Source organism: Pseudophryne corroboree, chromosome 6, assembly GCF_028390025.1.
Source record: "Pseudophryne corroboree isolate aPseCor3 chromosome 6, aPseCor3.hap2, whole genome shotgun sequence".
Taxonomy (NCBI): domain Eukaryota; kingdom Metazoa; phylum Chordata; class Amphibia; order Anura; family Myobatrachidae; genus Pseudophryne; species Pseudophryne corroboree.
The window spans coordinates 499,515,885-499,535,550 of NC_086449.1; the positions used below are offsets into that span (position 1 = coordinate 499,515,885).

The window sequence follows — 19,666 nt, forward strand, 5'->3', positions numbered from 1 at the left end:
CAATTCCTCACCCTTGTAAGGTAAAACCTCCATGTGCCTTTTTGAGTCGGCATCACCTGTCCATTGCAGAGTCCACAGGACCCTTCTGGCAGAAATCGACATTGCATTTATTCTAGAGCCCAGTAGGCTAATGTCTCATTGAGCATCTCTCATATATAGGACAGCGTCTTTTATATGCCCCAGGGTCATTAATATAGTATCCTTGTCTAAGGTATCAAGTTCCTCAGATAAGGTATCCGTCCATGCTGCTACAGCACTACACACCCAGGCCGACGCAATTGCCGGCCTTAGTAAGGTACCTGAATGTGTATAAATGGACTTCAGGGTACCCTCTTGCTTTCTATCTGCAGCATCTTTTAGGGTGGCCGTATCCTGTGACGGCAGGGCTACCCTCTTGGATAAGCTTTGTCCACCCTAGGGGAGGATTCCCAGCATAACCTGTCCATTGGCGGGAAGGGATACGCCATAAGCATCCGTTTGGAAATCTGCAGTTTTTTATCTGGAGATTCCGAAGCCTTTTCACATAACTCATTTAGCTCGTGTGAAGGGGGGAAGGTCACCACCTGCCTTTTTTCCCCATACATATGAACCCTCTTGTCAGGGACAGGGGTTTCCTCTGTGATGTGCAACACATCCTTAATTGCTATAATCATATAACGGATGGATTTAGCCAATTTAGGCTGTAACTTTGCATCATCGTAATCGACACTGGAGTCAGAATCCATGTTGGTATCTGTGTCAACAATTTGGGATAGTGGGCGCTTCTAAGACCCTGACGGCCTCTGCGACATAGGATCAGGCACGGGCTGAGACCCTGACTGTCCTAAGGTTTCAGCTTTATCCAACCTTTTATGCAAGGAATTAACATTATCATTTAAAACCTTCCACATATCCATCCAATCAGGTGTCGGCGCCGTCGGCGGAGACACCACATTCATTTGCTCCCGCTCTGTTTCCACATAGCCTTCCTCGTCAAACATGTCGACACAAGCGTACCGACACACCACACACACAGGGAATGCTCTTTTTGAAGACAGTTCCCTCACAAGGCCCTTTGGAGAGACAGAGAGAGAGTATGCCAGCACACACCCCAGCGCTATATAACCCAGGAATAACACAGTAACTTAATGTTAACCCAGTAGCCGCTGTTATATTGCTTTTTGCGCCAAATTATGGGCCCCCCTCTCTTTTTACCCTCTTCTACCGTGTATCTGCAGGGGAGAGCCTGGGGAGTTTCCTCTCAGCGGAGCTGTGGAGAAAAAATGGCGCTGGTAAGTGCTGAGGAAGAAGCCCCGCCCCCTCGACGGCGGGCTTCTGTCCCGCTTTAATATACAATTTTTGGCGGGGGCTCATACATATATACAGTGCCCAACTGTATATATGCAAACTATTGCCAAAGAGGTTCTAAATTGCTGCCCAGGGCCCCCCCCCCCCCCTGCACCCTTACAGTGACCGGAGTATGTGGGTGTATGTGGGAGCAATGGCGCACAGATGCAGTGCTGTGCGCTACCTCAGTGAAGACTGGAGTCTTCTGCCGCCGATTTCGAAGTCTTCTTGCTTCTGTCATCCGGCTTCTGTCTTCCGGCTCTGCGAGGGGGACGGCGACGCGGCTCCGGGATCGGACGACGAGGGTGAGATCCTGTGTACGATCCCTCTGGAGCTAATGGTGTCCAGTAGCCTAAGAAGCAGGACCTATCTGCAGAGAGTAGGGCTGCTTCTCTCCCCTCAGTCCCACGATGCAGGGAGTCTGTTGCCAGCAGAGCTCCCTGAAAATAAAAAACCTAACAAAATACTTTCTTACAGCAAGCTTAGGAGAGCTCACTGAACAGCACCCAGCTCGTCCGGGCACAGATTCAAACTGAGGTCTGGAGGAGGGTCATAGAGGGAGGAGCCAGAGCACACCAGAATCAAAAATTTTTCTTAAAGTGCCCATGTCTCCTGCGGAGCCCATCTATTCCCCATGGTCCTTACGGAGTCCCCAGCATCCACTAGGACGTCAGAGAAAAAATAAGAATTTACTCACCGGTAATTCTATTTCTCGTAGTCCGTAGTGGATGCTGGGAACTCCGTAAGGACCATGGGGAATAGCGGGCTCCGCAGGAGACTGGGCACTCTAAAAGAAAGATTAGGTACTATTTGGTGTGCACTGGCTCCTCCCTCTATGCCCCTCCTCCAGACCTCAGTTAGGGAAACTGTGCCCGGAAGAGCTGACACAATAAGGAAAGGATTTGGAATCCCGGGTAAGACTCGCTTACCGTATAACTCGTGATACTATACCCAGTTAACAGTATGAATAACAACTGAGCCTCATGAAAAGATGGCTCATAACAATAACCCTTTAGTTAGGCAATAACTATATACAAGTATTGCAGACAATCCGCACTTAGGATGGGCGCCCAGCATCCACTACGGACTACGAGAAATAGAATTACCGGTGAGTAAATTCTTATTTTCTCTGACGTCCTAGTGGATGCTGGGAACTCCGTAAGGACCATGGGGATTATACCAAAGCTCCCAAACGGGCGGGAGAGTGCGGATGACTCTGCAGCACCGAATGAGCAAACTCAAGGTCCTCCTCAGCCAGGGTATCAAACTAGTAGAATTTTGCAAATGTGTTTGAACCCGACCAAGTAGCAGCTCGGCAAAGTTGTAAAGCCGAGACCCCTCGGGCAGCCACCCAAGAAGAGCCCAACTTCCTTGTGGAATGGGCTTTCACTGATTTAGGATGCGGCAGTCCAGCCGCAGAAAGTGCAAGTTGAATCGTGCTATAGATCCAGCGAGCAATAGTCTGCTTTGAAGCAGGAGCACCCAGCTTGTTAGGTGCATACAGGATAAATAGCGAGTCAGTTTTCCTGACTCTAGCCATCCTGGAAACATAGATTTTTAGGGCCCAGACTACGTCCAGCAACTTGGAATCCTCCAAGTCCCGAGTAGCCGCAGGCACCACAATAGGTTGGTTCAAATGAAACGCTGATACCACCTTAGGAAGAAATTGGGAACGAGTCCTCAATTCCGCTCTATCCATATGAAAAATCAGATAAGGGCTTTTACATGACAAAGCTGCCAATTCTGATACACGCCTGGCCGAAGCCAAGGCCAACAGCATGACCACTTTCCGCGTGAAATATATATATTTTTTTTTGCTCCACGGTTTTAAGTGGCTTAACCAATGCGACTTTAGGAAATCCAACACCACGTTGAGATCCCAAGGTGCCACTGGAGGCACAAAAGGGGGCTGAATATGCAGCACTCCTTTAACAAAAGTCTGAACTTCAGGCAGTAAAGTCAGTTCGTTTTGGAAGAAAATCGACAGAGCCAAAATCTGGACCTTAATGGAACCCAATTTGAGGCCCATAGTCACCCCTGACTGTAGGAAGTGCAGAAATCGACCCAGCTGAAATTCCTCCGTTGGGGCCTTCCAGGCCTCACACCAAGCAACATATTTTCACCATATGCGGTGATAATGTTTTGCGGTCACATCCTTCCTAGCTTTAATCAGCGTAGGAATTACTTCCTCCGGAATGCCCTTTTCCTTTAGGATCCGGTGTTCACCGCCATGCCGTCAAACGCAGCCGCGGTAAGTCTTGGAACAGACAGGGCCCCTGCAGTAGCAGGTCCTGTCTGAGCGGCAGAGGCCAAGGGTCCTCTGAGATCATTTCTTGAAGTTCTGGGTACCAAGCTCTTCTTGGCCAACCCGGAACAATGAGTATAGTTCTTACTCCTCTCCTTCTTATTATTCTCAGTACCTTGGGTATGAGAGGAAGAGGAGGGAACACATAAACCGACTGGTACACCCACGGTGTCACTAGAGCATCCACAGCTATCGCCTGAGGGTCCCTTGACCTGGCGCAACATCTTTTTAGCTTTTTGTTGAGGCGGGACGCCATCATGTCCACCTGTGGCCGTTCCCAACGGTTCACTATCAGCTGGAAGACTTCTGGATGAAGTCCCCACTCTCCCGGTGGAGGTCATGCCTGCTGAGGAAATCTGCTTCCCAGTTGTCCACTCCCGGAATGAACACTGCTGACAGTGCTATCACGTGATTCTCCGCCATCAAAGAATCCTTGTGGCTTCTGCCATTGCCACCCTGCTTCTTGTGCCGCCCTGGTGGTTTACATGGGCGACCGCTGTGATGTTGTCTGACTGAATCAGAACCAGTTGGTTTTGAAGCAGGGGTTCTGCTTGACTCAGGGCGTTGTAAATGTCCCTTAGTTCCAGAATATTTAAGTGTAGGGAAGTTTCCTGACTTAACCATTGTCCTTGGAAGTTTCTTCCCTGGGTGACTGCCCCCCCAACCTCGGAGGCTTGCATCCGTGGTCACCAGGACCCAGTCCTGTATGCCGAATCTGCGGTTTTCGAGCAGATGAGCACTCTGCAGCCACCACAGCAGAGACACCCTGGCCCTCGGGGACAGGGTGATTAACCGATGCATCTGGAGATGCGATCCGGACCACTAGTCCAACAGATCCCACTGGAAGATCCTTGCATGGAATCTGCCGAAGGGACTTGCTTCGTAAGAAGCTACCATCTTTCCCAGGACTCGCGTGCAGTGATGCACCAACACCTGCTTTGGTTTCAGGAGAACCCTGACCAGAGATGATAATTCCTGTGCCTTCTCCTCCGGGAGAAATATCTTCTTCTGTTCTGTGTCCAGAATCATGCCCAAGAACAGCAGACGCGTCGCAGGAATCGGCTGCGACTTTGGGATATTCAGAATCCAGCCGTGCTGATGCAGCACTTCCTGAGATAGTGCCACGCCGACTAGCAACTGCTCTTTGGACCTCGCCTTTATAAGGAGATCGTCCAAGTACGGAATAATCATGACTCCCTTCTTTCGGAGGAGCATCATCATTTCGGCCATTACCTTGGTAAATACCCACGGTGCCGTGGACAGACCAGACGGCAACGTCTGGAATTGGTAATGACAGTCCTGTACCAAACCCTTGAGGTACTTTGAACTTGAACTTTTTTATATATATGTTCAAGGATTTTAAATTTAGAATGGGTCTCACCGAACCGTCTGGTTTCGGTACCACAACATTGTGGAATAGTAACCCCGTCCCTGTTGAAGGAGGGGTACCTTGATTATCACCTGCTGAAGATACAGCTTGTGAATTGCCGCCAGTACTACCCCCCTTTCTATGAGGGCAGCAGGCAAGGCTGCTTTGAGGTAACGGTGAGGGGGAGTCGCCTCGAACTCCAGCTTGTATCCCTGTGATACTACTTGCAGAACCCAGGGATCCATCTGTGAGCGAGCCCACTGGTCGCTGAAGTTCCGGAGACGCGCCCCCACCGCACCTGGCTCAGCCTGTGGAGCCCCAGCGTCATGCGGTGGACTTAGAGGAAGCGGGGGAAGATTTTTGATCTTGGGAACTGGCTGTCTGGTGCAGCTTTTTCCTTCTTCCCTTGCCTCTGGCAGAAAGGAAGCGCCTTTGACCCGCTTGCTTTTCTGAGGCCGAAAGGACTGTACCTGATAATACGGTGCTTTCTTAGGCTGTGAGGGAACCTGAGGTAAAAATTTTGACTTCCCAGCTGTTGCTGTGGATACGAGGTCCGAGAGACCATCCCCAAACAATTCCTCACCCTTATAAGGCAGAATCTCCATGTGCCTTTTAGAATCAGCATCACCTGTCCACTGCCGGGTCCATAATACCCTCCTGGCAGAAATGGACATTGCATTAATTCTGGATGCCAGCCGGCAAATATCCCTCTGTGCATCCCTCATATATAAGACGACGTCTTTAATATGCTCTATGGTTAGCAAAATAGTATCCCTGTCGAGGGTAACACTATTATCTGACAGGGTATCAGACCACGCTGCAGCAGCACTACACCTCCATGCTGAGGCAATTGCAGGTCTCAGTATAGTACCTGACTTCAGGATTTCCTCCTGCTTTTTATCAGCAGGCTCCTTCAAGGTGGCCGTATCCTGAGACGGCAGTGCCACCTTTTTTGACAAACGTGTGAGCGCCTTATCCACCCTAGGGAATATCTCCCAACGTAACCTATCCTCTGGCGGGAAAGGGTACGCCATCAGTAACTTTTTAGAAATTACCAGTTTCTTATCGGGGAAAACCCACGCTTCTTCACACACTTCATTCAATTCATCTGATGGGGGAACAAAACACTGGCTGCTTTTTCTCCCCAAACATAAAACCCCTTTTTAGTGGTACTTGGGTTAATGTCAGAAATGTGTAACACATTTTTCATTGCCAAAATCATGCAACGGATGCCCCTAGTGGATTGTGTATATGTCTCAACCTCGTCGACACTGGAGTCAGACTCTGTGTCTGCCATCTGAGGTAGCGGCCGTTTTGATGGCCTTTGAGACGCCTGGGCAGGCGCGGGCTGAGAAGCCGGCTGTCCCATGGCTGTTACGTCATCCAGCCTTTTATGTAGGAAGTTGACACTGTCGGTTAATACCTTCCACATATCCACCCACTCTGGTGTCGGCCCCGCAGGGGGTGACATCACATTTATCGGCACCTGCTCCGCCTCCACATAAGCCTCCTCATCAAACAAGTCGACACAGCCGTACCGACACACCGCACACACACAGGGAATGCTCTGACTGAGGACAGGACCCCACAAAGTCCTTTGGGGAGACAGAGAGAGAGTATGCCAGCACACACCACAGCGCTATTTAATCAGGGACTTACACTAATAGAAAGTGATTTATCCCTATAGCTGCTTTTTATATACAGTTTGCGCCTAAATTTAGTGCCCACCCTCTCTTTTTAACCCTTTGAGCCTGGAAACTGCAGGGGAGAGCCTGGGGAGCTGTCTTCCAGCTGCACTGTGAAGAGAAAATGGCGCCAGTGTGCTGAGGGAGATAGCCCCGCCCCTTTTTCGGCTGACTTCTCCTGCTCTTATAATTGTATTATGGCAGGGGATTTTTACACATATATAGCTTATTAGGCTATATTATGTGTTGTTTGCCAAAGTTAAGGTACTCTAATTGCAGCCCAGGGCGCCCCCCCCCCCCCCCAGCGCCCTGCACCCATCAGTGACCGGAGTATGTGGTGTGCATAGGGAGCAATGGCGCACAGCTGCAGTGCTGTGCGCTACCTTAATGAAGACCGAAGTCTTCAGCCGCCGATTTCCAGGACGTTCTTCTTGCTTCAGGCTCTGTAAGGGGGGCGGCGGCGCGGCTCCGGGACCAGACGACCGAGGCTGGGCCTGTGTTCGATCCCTCTGGAGCTAATGGTGTCCAGTAGCCTAAGAAGCCCAAGCTAGCTGCAAGCAGGTAGGTTCGCTTCTTCTCCCCTTAGTCCCTCGTAGCAGTGAGTCCGTTGCCAGCAGATCTCACTGAAAATAAAAAACCTAACAAATAATAAGAATTTACTTACCGATAATTCTATTTCTCGTAGTCCGTAGTGGATGCTGGGGACTCCGTCAGGACCATGGGGAATAGCGGGCTCCGCAGGAGACAGGGCACATCTAAAAAAGCTTTTAGGTCACATGGTGTGTACTGGCTCCTCCCCCTATGACCCTCCTCCAAGCCTCAGTTAGGTACTGTGCCCGGACGAGCGTACACAATAAGGAAGGATCTTGAATCCCGGGTAAGACTCATACCAGCCACACCAATCACACCGTACCACTTGTGATCTGAACCCAGTTAACAGTATGATAACAAAACGAAGTAGCCTCTGAAAAGATGGCTCACAACAAGAATAACCCGATTTTTGTAACAATAACTATGTACAAGCATTGCAGACAATCCGCACTTGGGATGGGCGCCCAGCATCCACTACGGACTACGAGAAATAGAATTATCGGTAAGTAAATTCTTATTTTCTCTAACGTCCTAGTGGATGCTGGGGACTCCGTCAGGACCATGGGGATTATACCAAAGCTCCCAAACGGGCGGGAGAGTGCGGATGACTCTGCAGCACCGAATGAGAGAACTCCAGGTCCTCCTTAGCCAGAGTATCAAATTTGTAAAATTTTACAAACGTGTTCTCCCCTGACCACGTAGCTGCTCGGCAAAGTTGTAATGCCGAGACCCCTCGGGCAGCCGCCCAAGATGCGCCCACTTTCCTAGTGGAGTGGGCCTTTACAGATTTAGGCTGTGGCACGTCTGCCACAGAATGTGCAAATTGGATTGTGCTACAGATCCAACGTGCAATCGTCTGTTTAGACGCAGGAGCACCCATCTTGTTGGGTGCATACAATATAAACAGCAAGTCAGACTTTCTGACTCCAGCCGTCCTAAACTATATATATATATATATATATATATATATATATATATATATATATATATATATTTTTAGGGTCCTGACAACGTCTATTAACCTGGAGTCCTCCAAGTCCCTAGAAGCCGCAGGCACCATAATAGGTTGTTTCAGGTGAAAAACCTGACACCCCCTTAGGAAGAAAACTGGAGACGAGTCCCAGTTCTGCCCTGTCCGAATGGAAATTTAAATATGAGCTTTTGTAAGACAAAGCCGCCCATTCTGACAATCGCCTGGCCGAGGCCAGGACCAACAGCATGGTCACTGTCCATGTGAGATATTGGTCAACAGCATGTTCACTTTCCATGTGATATATTTCAAATCCACAGATTTGAGCGGTTCAAACCAATATGATTTTAAGGAATCCCAACACTATGTTGAGATCCCACGGTGCCACTAGAGGCACAAAAAGGGGTGTATATGCAATACTCCCTTGACAATCTGGACTTCAGGAACTGAAGTCAATTCTTTTCGGAAGAAATTCTACAGGGCCGAAACTTAAAACCTTAAAGAACCCCAATTTTAGGCTCAAAACACTCCTGTTTTCAGGAAGTGTAGAATTCGACCTAGTTGAATTTTCTTCGTGGGGCCTTCCTGGCCTCACCCACGCAACATATTTTCACCACATGTGGTGATGACGTTGTGCGGTCACCTCCTTCCTGGCTTTGACCAGGGTAGGTATGACCTCTTATGGAATGCCTTTTTCCTTCAGGATCCGGCATTCAACCGCCATGCCGTCAAACGCAGCCGCGGTAAGTCTTGAAATAGACATGGTACCTGCTGAAGCAAGTCCCTTCTTAGCTCCCCAGGCCCTTAGTCCTCTGTGAGCATCTCTTGAAGTTCCGGGTACCAAGTCCCTCTTGGCCAATCCGGAGTCACGAGTATAGTTCATACTCCTCTATGTCTTATAATTCTCAATACCTTGGTTATGAGAAGCAGAGGAGGGAACACATACACCGACTGTTACACCCACGGTGTTACTAGGACATCCACAGCTATCGCCTGAAGGTCTCATGACCTGGCGCAATACCTGTCCCGTTTTTTGTTCGGGCGGGACGCCATCATTTCCACCTTTGGTCTTTGCCAATGGCTCACAATCATGCGGAAAAACTTCCCTATGAAGTTCCCACTCTCCCAGGTGGAGGTCATGCCTGCTGAGGAAGTCTGCTTCCCAGTCGTCCACTCCCGGAGAGAACACTGCTGACAGTGCTATCACATGATTTTCCGCCTAGCGAAAAATCCTTGCAGTTTTTTCACTGCCCTCCAGCTTCTTGTGTCGCCCTTTCTGTTTACGTGGGCGACTGCCGTGATGTTATCCCACTGGATCAATACCGGCTGACCTTGAAGCAGAGGTCTTGCTAAGTTTAGAGCCTTATAATTTTGCTCTTAGCTCCATCTATGTGGAGAGAATTCTCCAGACTTGATCACACTTTCCTGGAAATTTTTTCCCTGTGTGACTGCTCCCCAGCCTCTCAGGCTGGCCTCCGTGGTCACCAGCATCCACTCCTGAATGCTGAATCTGAGGCCCTCTAGAAGATGAGCACTCTGTAACCACCACAGGAGAGACACCCTTGTCCTTGGATATAGGGTTATCCGCTGATGCATCTGAAGATGCGATCCGGACCATTTGTCCAGCAGATCCCACTGAAGAGTTCTTGCGTGAAATCTGCCGAATGGAATTGCTTCGTAATAAGCCACCATTTTTACCAGGACTCTTGTGCAATGATGCACTGACACTTTTCCTGGTTTTAGGAGGATCCCGATTAGCTCGGATAACTCCCTGGCTTTTTCCTCTGGGAGAAACACCTTTTTCTGGACTGTGTCCAGAATCATCCCTAGGAACAGTAGACGTGTCCTCGGAAAAGCTACGATTTTGGAATATTTAGAATCCACTCGTGCTGTCGTAGAACTATTAAAGATAGTGCTACTCCGACCTCCAACTGTTCTCTGGACCTTGCCCTTATCAGGAAAGCGTCCAAGTTTCTTTTAAGAAGAATCATCATTTCGGCCATTACCTTGGTAAAGACCCGGGGCGCCGTGGACAATCCAAACGGCAGCGTCTGAACTGATAGTGACAGTTCTGTACCACGAACCTGAAGTACCCTTGGTGAGAAGGGCAAATTTGGACATGTAGGTAAATGTCCCTGATATCCAGTGACACCATCTCGTCCCCTTCTTCCTGGTTCGCTATCACTGCTCTGAGTGACTCCATCTTGATTTGAACGCTTGTATGTAAGTGTTCAAATATTTCAGATCTCACCGAGCCGTTTGGCTTCAGTACCACAATATAGTGTGGAATAATACCCCCTCCCTTGTTGTAGGATGGGTACTTTGATTATCACCTGCTGGGAATACAGCCTGTGAATTGTTTCCAATACTGCCTCCCTGTCGGAGGTAGACGTTGGTAAAACAGACTTCCGGAACTTGTGAGGAGGAGACGTCTCGAATTTCCAATGTACACCTGGGATACTACATGTAGGATCCAGGAGTCCCCTTGCGAGTGAGCCCACTGCGTGCTGAAACTCTTGAGATGACCCCCTACCGCACCTGAGTCCGCTTGTACTGCCCCAGCGTCATGCTGCGGACTTGGCAGAAGCTGTGAAGGGCTTCTGTTCCTGGGAATGGGCTGCTTGCTGCAGTCTTCTTCCCGTTCCTCTACCCCTGGGCAGATATGACTGGCCTTTGCCCGCCTGCCCGTATGGGGACGAAAGGACTGAGACTGAAAAGACTGTGTCCTTTTCTGCTGAGATGTGACTCGGGGAACAAAAGGTGGATTTTTCAGCTGTTGCCATGGCCACCAGGTCCGATGGACCACCCCTTTATACGGCAATACTTCCATGTGCCGTCTGGAATCTGCCTCACCTGACCACTGTCGTGTCTTCGTCTGGCAGATATGGACATCACATTTACTCTTGATGCCAGAATGCAAATATCCCTCTGCGCATCACGCATATATAGAAATGCATCCTTAAAATGCTCTATAGACAATAAAATCTTGTCCCTGTCAAGGGTATCAAAATTTTCAGTCAGGAAATCCGACCAAGCCCCCTCAGCGCTGCACATCCAGTCTGAGGCGATTGCTGGTCGTAGTATAACACCAGTATGTGTGTATATACTTCTTAGGCTATTTTTCAGCTTCCTATCAGCTGGCTCCTTGAGGGCGGCCGTATCTGGAGACGGTAACGCCACTTGTTTTATAAGCGTGTGAGCGCCTTATCCACCCTAAGGTGTGTTTCCCAACTCGCCCTTACTTCTGGCGGGAAAGGGTATACCGCCCATAACTTTCTATCGGAGGAACCCCACGTATCATCACACACTTCATTTAATTTATCTGATTCAGGCAAAACTACAAGTAGTTTATTCACACCCTACAAAATACCCTTATTTGTGGTACTTGTAGTATCAGAAATATGTAACACCTCCTTCATGCCCTTAACATGTAACGTGTGGCCCTAAAGGAAAATACGTTTGTTTCTTCACCGTCGACACTGGAGTCAGTGTCCGTGAGGTAAATGGGCGTTTTTACAAGCCCCTGACGGTGTCTGAGACGCCTGGACAGGTACTAATTTGTTTGCCGGTCGTCTCATGTCGTCAACCGGCTCGCAGCGTGTTGACATGATCACGTACTTCCACAAGTAAGCCATCCATTCCGGTGTCGACTCCCTAGAGAGTGACATCACCATTACAGGCAATTTGCTCCGCCTCCTCACCAACACTTTCCTCATACATGTCGACACACACGTACCGACATACAGCACCCACACAGGGAATGCTCTGATAGAGGACAGGACCCACTAGCCCTTTGGGGAGACAGAGGGAGAGTTTGCCAGCACACACCAAAATGCTATAATTATACAGGGACAACCTTTATAAAAGTGTTCCTCCCTTATAGCATTTAATATATATTTATATCGCCAAATCAGTGCCCCCCCTCTCTGTTTTAACCCTGTTTCTGTAGTGCAGTGCAGGGGAGAGCATGGGAGCCTTCCCCTCAGCCTTTCTGTGAGGGAAAATGGCGCTGTGTGCTGAGGAGAATAAGCTCCGCCCCCTTTTCGGCGGGTTTTTTCTCCCGGTTTTTAAGAACTGGCCTGGGTCAAAATACATACATATAGCCTTAATGGCTATATGTGATGTATTTATTTTGCCAAAAAGGTACTTATATTGCTGCCCAGGGCGCCCCCAGCAGCGCCCTGCACCCTCCGTGACTAGGTCAGTGAGCCGTGTGACAACAATGGCGCACAGCTGCAGTGCTGTGCGCTACCTTCATGAAGACTGTGAAGTCTTCTGCCGCCTGTTTCCGGACCTCCGTTCTGCCGTCTTCTTCAGCGTCTGTAAGGGGGATCGGCGGCGCGGCTCCGGGACGAACCCCAGGCTGACCTGTGTTCCGACTCCCTCTGGAGCTCAGTGTACAGTAGCCTAAGATCCCAATCCATCCTGCACGCAGGTGAGTTGGAGATCTCTCCCCTAAGTCCCTCGTTGCAGTGATCCTGTTGCCAGCAGGAATCACTGAATGAAACCTAAAAAAAAACTTTTCTAAACAGCTCTTTAAGAGAGCCACCTAGATTGCACCCTTCTCGGACGGGCACAAAAACCTAACTGAGGCTTGGAGGAGGGTCATAGGGGGAGGAGCCAGTACACACCATGTGACCTAAAAGCTTTTTTAGATGTGCCCTGTCTCCTGCGGAGCCCGCTATTCCCCATGGTCCTGACGGAGTCCCCAGCATCCACTAGGACGTTAGAGAAACTTTCTTTTCTAGGAGCTCAGGAGAGCCCCTAGTGTGCAACCAGCTCGGGCCGGGCACAGATTCTAACGGAGGTCTGGAGGAGGGGCATAGAGGGAGGAGCCAGTGCACACCAGATAGTACCTAATCTTTCTTTTAGAGTGCCCAGTCTCCTGCGGAGCCCGCTATTCCCCATGGTCCTTACGGAGTTCCCAGCATCCACTAGGACGTCAGAGAAAGGGGTATTTTTGAGAGTCAAGGTGAGGGTAATAGGTGCGTGATCCGAACCTAATATTTGACCAACAGTTGCGTCTCTAAGGAGTTCTAAATGTGCATGACTCACACAGAAATAGTCTATTCTCGTGTATGAATTGTGTGGGGATGAGTAGAATTTATAATCTCAATACGCAGGGTTAAGAAGGCGCCAAGTGTATACTAATTGAAAATCTTGTAGAATCATTTTAAAACGTATGATGTCCTTAGGTGACGCCCTGGGAGTGCCTCGAGGTGTTCGAGTGCCCAATTAAAGTCGCCCCCCACCAGTACGCCTTCTAAATTTCGTTCAACCTAAGCAGGTTAAAGTTTCGGTGCATCCTATAGGTGATGGTAGAGGTATATTAGTTACAGCCACTATTGCCCGCCAAATATTCTCATTTGTGAACCTATATCTCCCTAACACGGGGCAAGCAAGATTCCTAAAATCAGTTGGCTAGTCGCTTGGGCCTGCCGTATCCAGGCAGGAGAAAGAAATCCGCAGGTTTCCAACTTAGAATTAGCATATATTGCTTGTTACCTACAGAAATTACTAAGTACTACATAGTCTGGCACCATTGACATTTAGCCTTTAGCTTCTTTAGACTTCAGGAATGTATTAGTGTTCACTCTAGGCTGTTTTAGCAGGGCGCCGCGCCCTGCCCAATTTTTTAAAGTCAAAATCCGCCCTGCCCCTTTTGCGGCGCCCTGCTAGAACAGCCGCCCGCTTCCTGCCCTCCCAGCGTGTGAAGATGGCGTGCGCATGCGCACGGCATCCATTCACGCTATGGGAGAGAGCTGGGGGAAGCCCAGCACCGACGGAGGTGCTGGGCACGCCCCCAACAGTGACGTCGACGGCCACAGACGCCCCCTATAGCAATGTCTGTGGGCCGCACCGCCCACTAAAATGACGTTAACGTGTCCACGCCCCCTAATTTACATGTACTCTGCCCCATACTAATTCTAGAAGGAACACTAAGTATGGTATGTATTTTTTGAATCACTAAATCCAGCATGCATATACCCAACCAGCAAACGAATATACAAAAGGTTATGCTGTTATAGGTACTGGTTGGTACACGTAATTTACGCTGGATACACACTTAGGGAGGTATTCAATGCTTGTTGATCCTTTCTGACGGAAAGGATCCAACAATGCAGTATTCAAGGAGCAGCAAATCCATTCCCGACAATGCCAATTCGACTTTTTTTAAAGTCGGATTGACATTGTCTAAAACAGGGCTAAAATCTGACGGATTTTACGGCGGAATCCGACTAAACATGTGGATCCGTGGCTAATCCGCCAATCCACATATTTTCCGACAAGTCGGAATTGCCGACCTGTCAGAAAATGGCAGCCCGAATGAATAGGTCGGAACACTATCCGACCTAAAAAAGACGGAAACTGACGTCTTTCCGACAAGATGGCAGTTCCGACTTCTATTGAATACACCCCTATAAGATTATCTGTCTAATCTTTCTTTTAGGAACGAAAATCTGGTAATGTATGGCAGCAAACGGCAATCAACGATTTGCGCCCATAAGCTGGAAAATGGACAAAACCAGTCTTTAAAATAAACTGAAAAAATCAAATGGATTTAACCAACTTGCCTGAATGCCCATTTTGGCTGTTTTACAGTGTTTGGGAGTAAATTGTCAATTGTCATTTGCTCCCATCCATTACCAGATTTTCGTTCCATCCAGAAAGATTGGACAGAATCTTATTATGCGTATCCAGCTTCAGAAAGCATAAGACTAAGCACGTGTGGATATCCGCAAATATTTTGTATTACCCGAATGTATGACAAACTCCATGCATGTATCTCCAATTTCTGCTGCAGTCCCTCAAATTCCAACAGCAACTGCAGCACCCATACGTATCTTTTGGGAATGCAATGCTGTCAGATTTACCAAGCTCCAGAATGTATTAGCCACTGCAGCCTATGGGCTATATAGATTGCAGCTTTGTCAGGAACCCTCCCTGGCAATAGGTGCTGTGCATGCTTGGTGTGCAGACCGCACATGTACAGGATGGGTGTGGTTCACGACAGTGTCTAGGTAGACCACTATTGGTCGACAGTAACTAGGTCAACAGGGTCTCTATGTCGACATGGTCTAGGTCGACAGGTCAAAAGGTCAACATGAATTTTGAATGTTTTTTTGATAACGTTTTCTCCGTACAGTGACCGGGAGTCCCAATTAGTGCACCGCTTCACTCGCCATGCTTCGGGCAAGGTGCCTACCGCTGCGCTCGGCACAGGTTGCTATTCCCAATCGTAGTCCGCGTGGATTGTTAAGTATGAAAAAGTTCAAAAAAAGAAAAAAAAAATGTGAAAAACTCATGTCGACCTTTTCACCTGTTGACCTAGAACATGTCGACCTTGACACCCTGTCGACCTAGTTACTGTCGACCAATAGTGGTCGACCTAAACATTGTCAACCTAGTTACTGTCGACCTAGAGACCGGATCCCATACAGGATTCCAGTTAGCCACTGTCCCTGCGGATGCTCTTTGATACATGCAGCCAGTATAATCGCATACTGCAATATCGCACCCAAAACGCAATGCAAATGAGACTATTGATAAATGGGCCCCTGAGTGATGATTCTATATCTCTGTAAAGCACTGCGGAATATGTGTGCGCTATATAAATAACTGGTAGTAATAATAATAATAATAATAATAATAATAAAACAAATGCTAAAACGTGGATTATTTAGCCTTTAATTAGGATACAGTAAAACATGGATTTGTTGTACACAAAATAGAAAAAAAAATCCATTAACACCTACCTCTTCATCGCCACCAGTCTGTTTACTCAACTTAGCATCTTTCTGCTTTATATCTTCTTCCCAGCTTTCTAACTCTCTCATGAAGTCCTGCAGCTCTTCTGCATTTTGTTTCATTTGTAACTGCAGCTCAACAGCTTTGTTAGGAGAAGACATTGTGGTTTGCAGCAGACACAGCAAGCTGTAATATAATGGGAAACAAATACATATATAAATCATAAGATAAACCTAATACACACTAATACCCCTTCTCCACTGCCTTAAAAAAAACAGTTTTTTCACATGAACGCACATCAACCTGGGTTTTTGCTCAGTGGAAATGGCTCCCTAAAAAAAGAAAAACACGGTCCAGTGTCCTGCTTGGGAATCAAACAGACCCCCCCCCCCCAACCCCCATTCCCCCCACACCAGCGCTGCACCCATGTGCTATGTGAATGGTAGGCGCAGCATTGGGAAAGAGGTAATCGTGTTCTACATCCCTGGACAGACCTGGGACTTTGGTGGAAAAGGGGTATAATCAGGGACAGATTAAGGTTCCAGGGGTACTTTAGACAAGGGGGGCCCCAGAGGACTAAATAGGATTTTTATTACCTACCGGCAAATCCTTTTCTCGTAGTCCGTAGAGGATGCTGGGGTCCACATTAGTACCATGGGGTATAGATGGGTCCACTAGGAGCCATTGGCACTTTAAGAGTTTGAGAGTGTGGGCAGGCTCCTCCCTCTATGCCCCTCCTACTAGACTCAGTCTAGAAACTGTGCCCGAGGAAACGGACAACTTCGAGAGAAGGATTTTACGCAGACAGTGGCGAGATTCACACCAGCTCACACACAAGGCAAACCAAGCTAACTAGCTTGAAACATCAGCAACAACTGAACATTACTAAACCAAGTAACAAGGAAGAACTTAACTAAGAACAAAGCAGTACTGAACCAGACAACCACTGCAGGATAATGAAGTGCTGGGCAGGCGCCCAGCATCCTCTACGGACTACGAGAAAAGGATTTACCGGTAGGTAATTAAAATCCTATTTTCTCTTACGTCCTAGAGGATGCTGGGGTCCATATTAGTACCATGGGGATGTACCAAAGCTCCCAGAACGGGAGGGAGAGCGCGGAGGCTCCTGCAGAACTGATTGGCCTCTGAGGACCTAAAGTTTGGTCAAAGTATCGAACTTGTAGAACTTAGCAAACGTGTTCGACCCTGACCAAGTAGCCGCTCGGCAAAGCTGTAAAGCAGAGACACCCCGGGCAGCCGCCCAGGAAGAACCCACCTTACGAGTCGAGTGGGCCTTAAAAGATTTTGGACACAGCAATCCTGCCGGAGAATACGCATGCTGGATAGTGAACCTGATCCAGCGAGAGATCGTCTGCTTAGAAGCAGAACACCCAATTTTCTTAGGATCATACAGGACAAACAGAGAGTCCGATTTTCTGTGACGCGCAGTCCTCTTCACATAGATTTTCAGAGCCCTTACAACATACAAGGACTTTGAAGTAATTGAGGAGTCAGTAGCAACTGGTACCACAATAGGTTGATTGATATGAAAAGCCAACACAACCTTAGGAAGAAACTGCGGACGTGTCCGGAGCTCAGCTCTATCTTCATGGAAGATCAAGTAGGGGCTCTTAGAAGACAAAGCCCCCAACTCCGACACACATCTAGCAGAAGCTAAGGCCGACAACGTACAGCCTCCCATGTGAGAAACTTGACCTCAACCTCCGGTAGAGGCTCGAACTAATTCGATTGGAGGAACTGTAACACCACGTTAAGATCCCATGGTGCCGTAGGTGGCATGTGCAGAACCCCTTTTAAGAAAGTCTGAACCTCAGGGAGGGAAGCCAGTTGTTTCTGGAAGAAAATGGACAGGGCCGAAATCTGGACCTTTATGGATCCCAACCTCAGACCCATATCCACACCTGCTTGCAGGAAGAGGAGAAACCGTCCCAGTTGAAACCCCACCGTAGGAAACTTCTTGGATTCACACCAAGAGACATAATTGTTCCAAATGCGATGGTAATGTTTAGACGTTACTCCTTTCCTAGCCTGTATCAGGGTAGGAATAACCTTGTACGGAATGCCCATCAGAGCTAATATCTGGCGTTCAACCTCCATGCCATCAAACGTAGCCGCGGTAAGTCTTGATAAGCGAACGGCCCCTATTGCAGTATGTCCTCCTGAAGAGGAAGAGGCCTCGGATCTTCCAGCAGTAAACCCAGAAGATCCACGTACCAAGCCCTTCTTGGCCAGTCCGGAGCAATGAGGATTGCCTGAACTCTTGTTCTCTAGATGAGTTTTAGAACTCTTGGAATGAGTGGAAGTTGCGGAAACGCGTACACTGACTGGAACACCCACGGAGACACCAGGGCGTCCACTGTCACGGCTTGCGGGTTCCTTGACCTGGAACAATACCTCCGAAGCTTCTTGTTGAGATGGGAGGCCATCATGTCTATTTGAGGTACCCCCCCAAAGATCTGTCACCTCCGTGAACAGCTCCGGATGGAGGCCCCACTCTCCCGGATGGAGATCGTGCCTGCTGAGGAAGTCCGCTTCCCAGTTGTCTACTCCCGGAATGAAGATTGCTGACAGCGCCAACGCGTGTTTTTCTGCCCAGAGGATGATTTCTGTTACCTCTGACATTACAGCTCTGCTCTTCGTTCCGCCCTGTCGGTTTATGTAGGCCACCGTCGTTACATTGTCCGACAGCACTTGAATGGCTCGATCTCGCAGGAGATGGGCCGCTTGGAGAAGACCGTTGTAGACAGCTCTTAGTTCCAGAATGTTTATTGGAAGGCTGGATTCCAGGCTTGACCACCTTCCTTGGAAGGTTTCCCACTGAATGACTGCGCCCCAGCCCCCGGAGACTTGCATACGTGGTTAGAAGGATCCAGTCCTGAATCCCGAACCGGCGGCCCTCCAGAAGGCGAGGTAATTGCAGCCACCAGAGGAGTGAAATCCTGGCTTTCGACGAGAGACGTATTCTCTGGTGCATGTGTAGATGAGATCCCGACCACTTGTCCAGGAGATCCAGTTGGAAGTTACGAGCATGAAACCTTCCGTACGGTAGAGCCTCGTAAGAGGCAACCATCTTCCCCAGAAGGCGAATGCACTCATGAACCGATACCTGGGCTGGCTTCAGGACGTCCCGGACCATTGTTTGAATCACCAACGCTTTTTCATCTGGCAGAAACACCCTCTGCACTTCCGTGTCGAGGATCATTCCCAGAAAAGACAATCTCCTTGTCGGCTCCAAATGTGATTTTGGAAGGTTCAGGATCCAACCGTGTTCCCTGAGCAGATGAGTCATGAGAACAATGGACTGCAACGTCGTCTCCCTGGACGATGCCTTTATTAGCAGATCGTCCAGATATGGGATTATGTGCTGCTATCACCTTGGTGAAAACCCTCGGTGCTTTGAAGAGGCCGAATGGAAGTGCCTGAAATTGATAGTGACTGTCTAACAGTGCAAATTTGAGATAAGCCTGGTGTGGCAGCCAAACCGGAATGTGGAGGTACGCATCCTTGATATCCAGGGATACCAGAAACTCCCCCTCCTCCAGACCTGAAATCACTGCTCCGAGAGACCCTATTTTGAATCTGAACACCCTCAGGTATAGGTTCAACGATTTCAAGTTCAAAATTGGTCTGACCGAACCATCCTGTTTCGG

The 19,666-nt window shown here is 48.7% G+C and overlaps 1 protein-coding gene across 1 annotated transcript in view; it reads right to left on the reverse strand.

Annotated features, from left to right (window-relative positions):
* The window catches only part of RPAP3 (RNA polymerase II associated protein 3), a 255,507-nt gene that overhangs the window by 179,251 nt on the left and 56,590 nt on the right, over positions 1-19,666 (reverse strand). The window contains exon 2 of the mRNA XM_063927361.1: positions 16,004-16,181. Coding sequence (XP_063783431.1) covers positions 16,004-16,156 — 153 coding nt within the window. The 5' untranslated portion in view covers positions 16,157-16,181. The remainder of the gene's footprint in view (positions 1-16,003; positions 16,182-19,666) is intronic.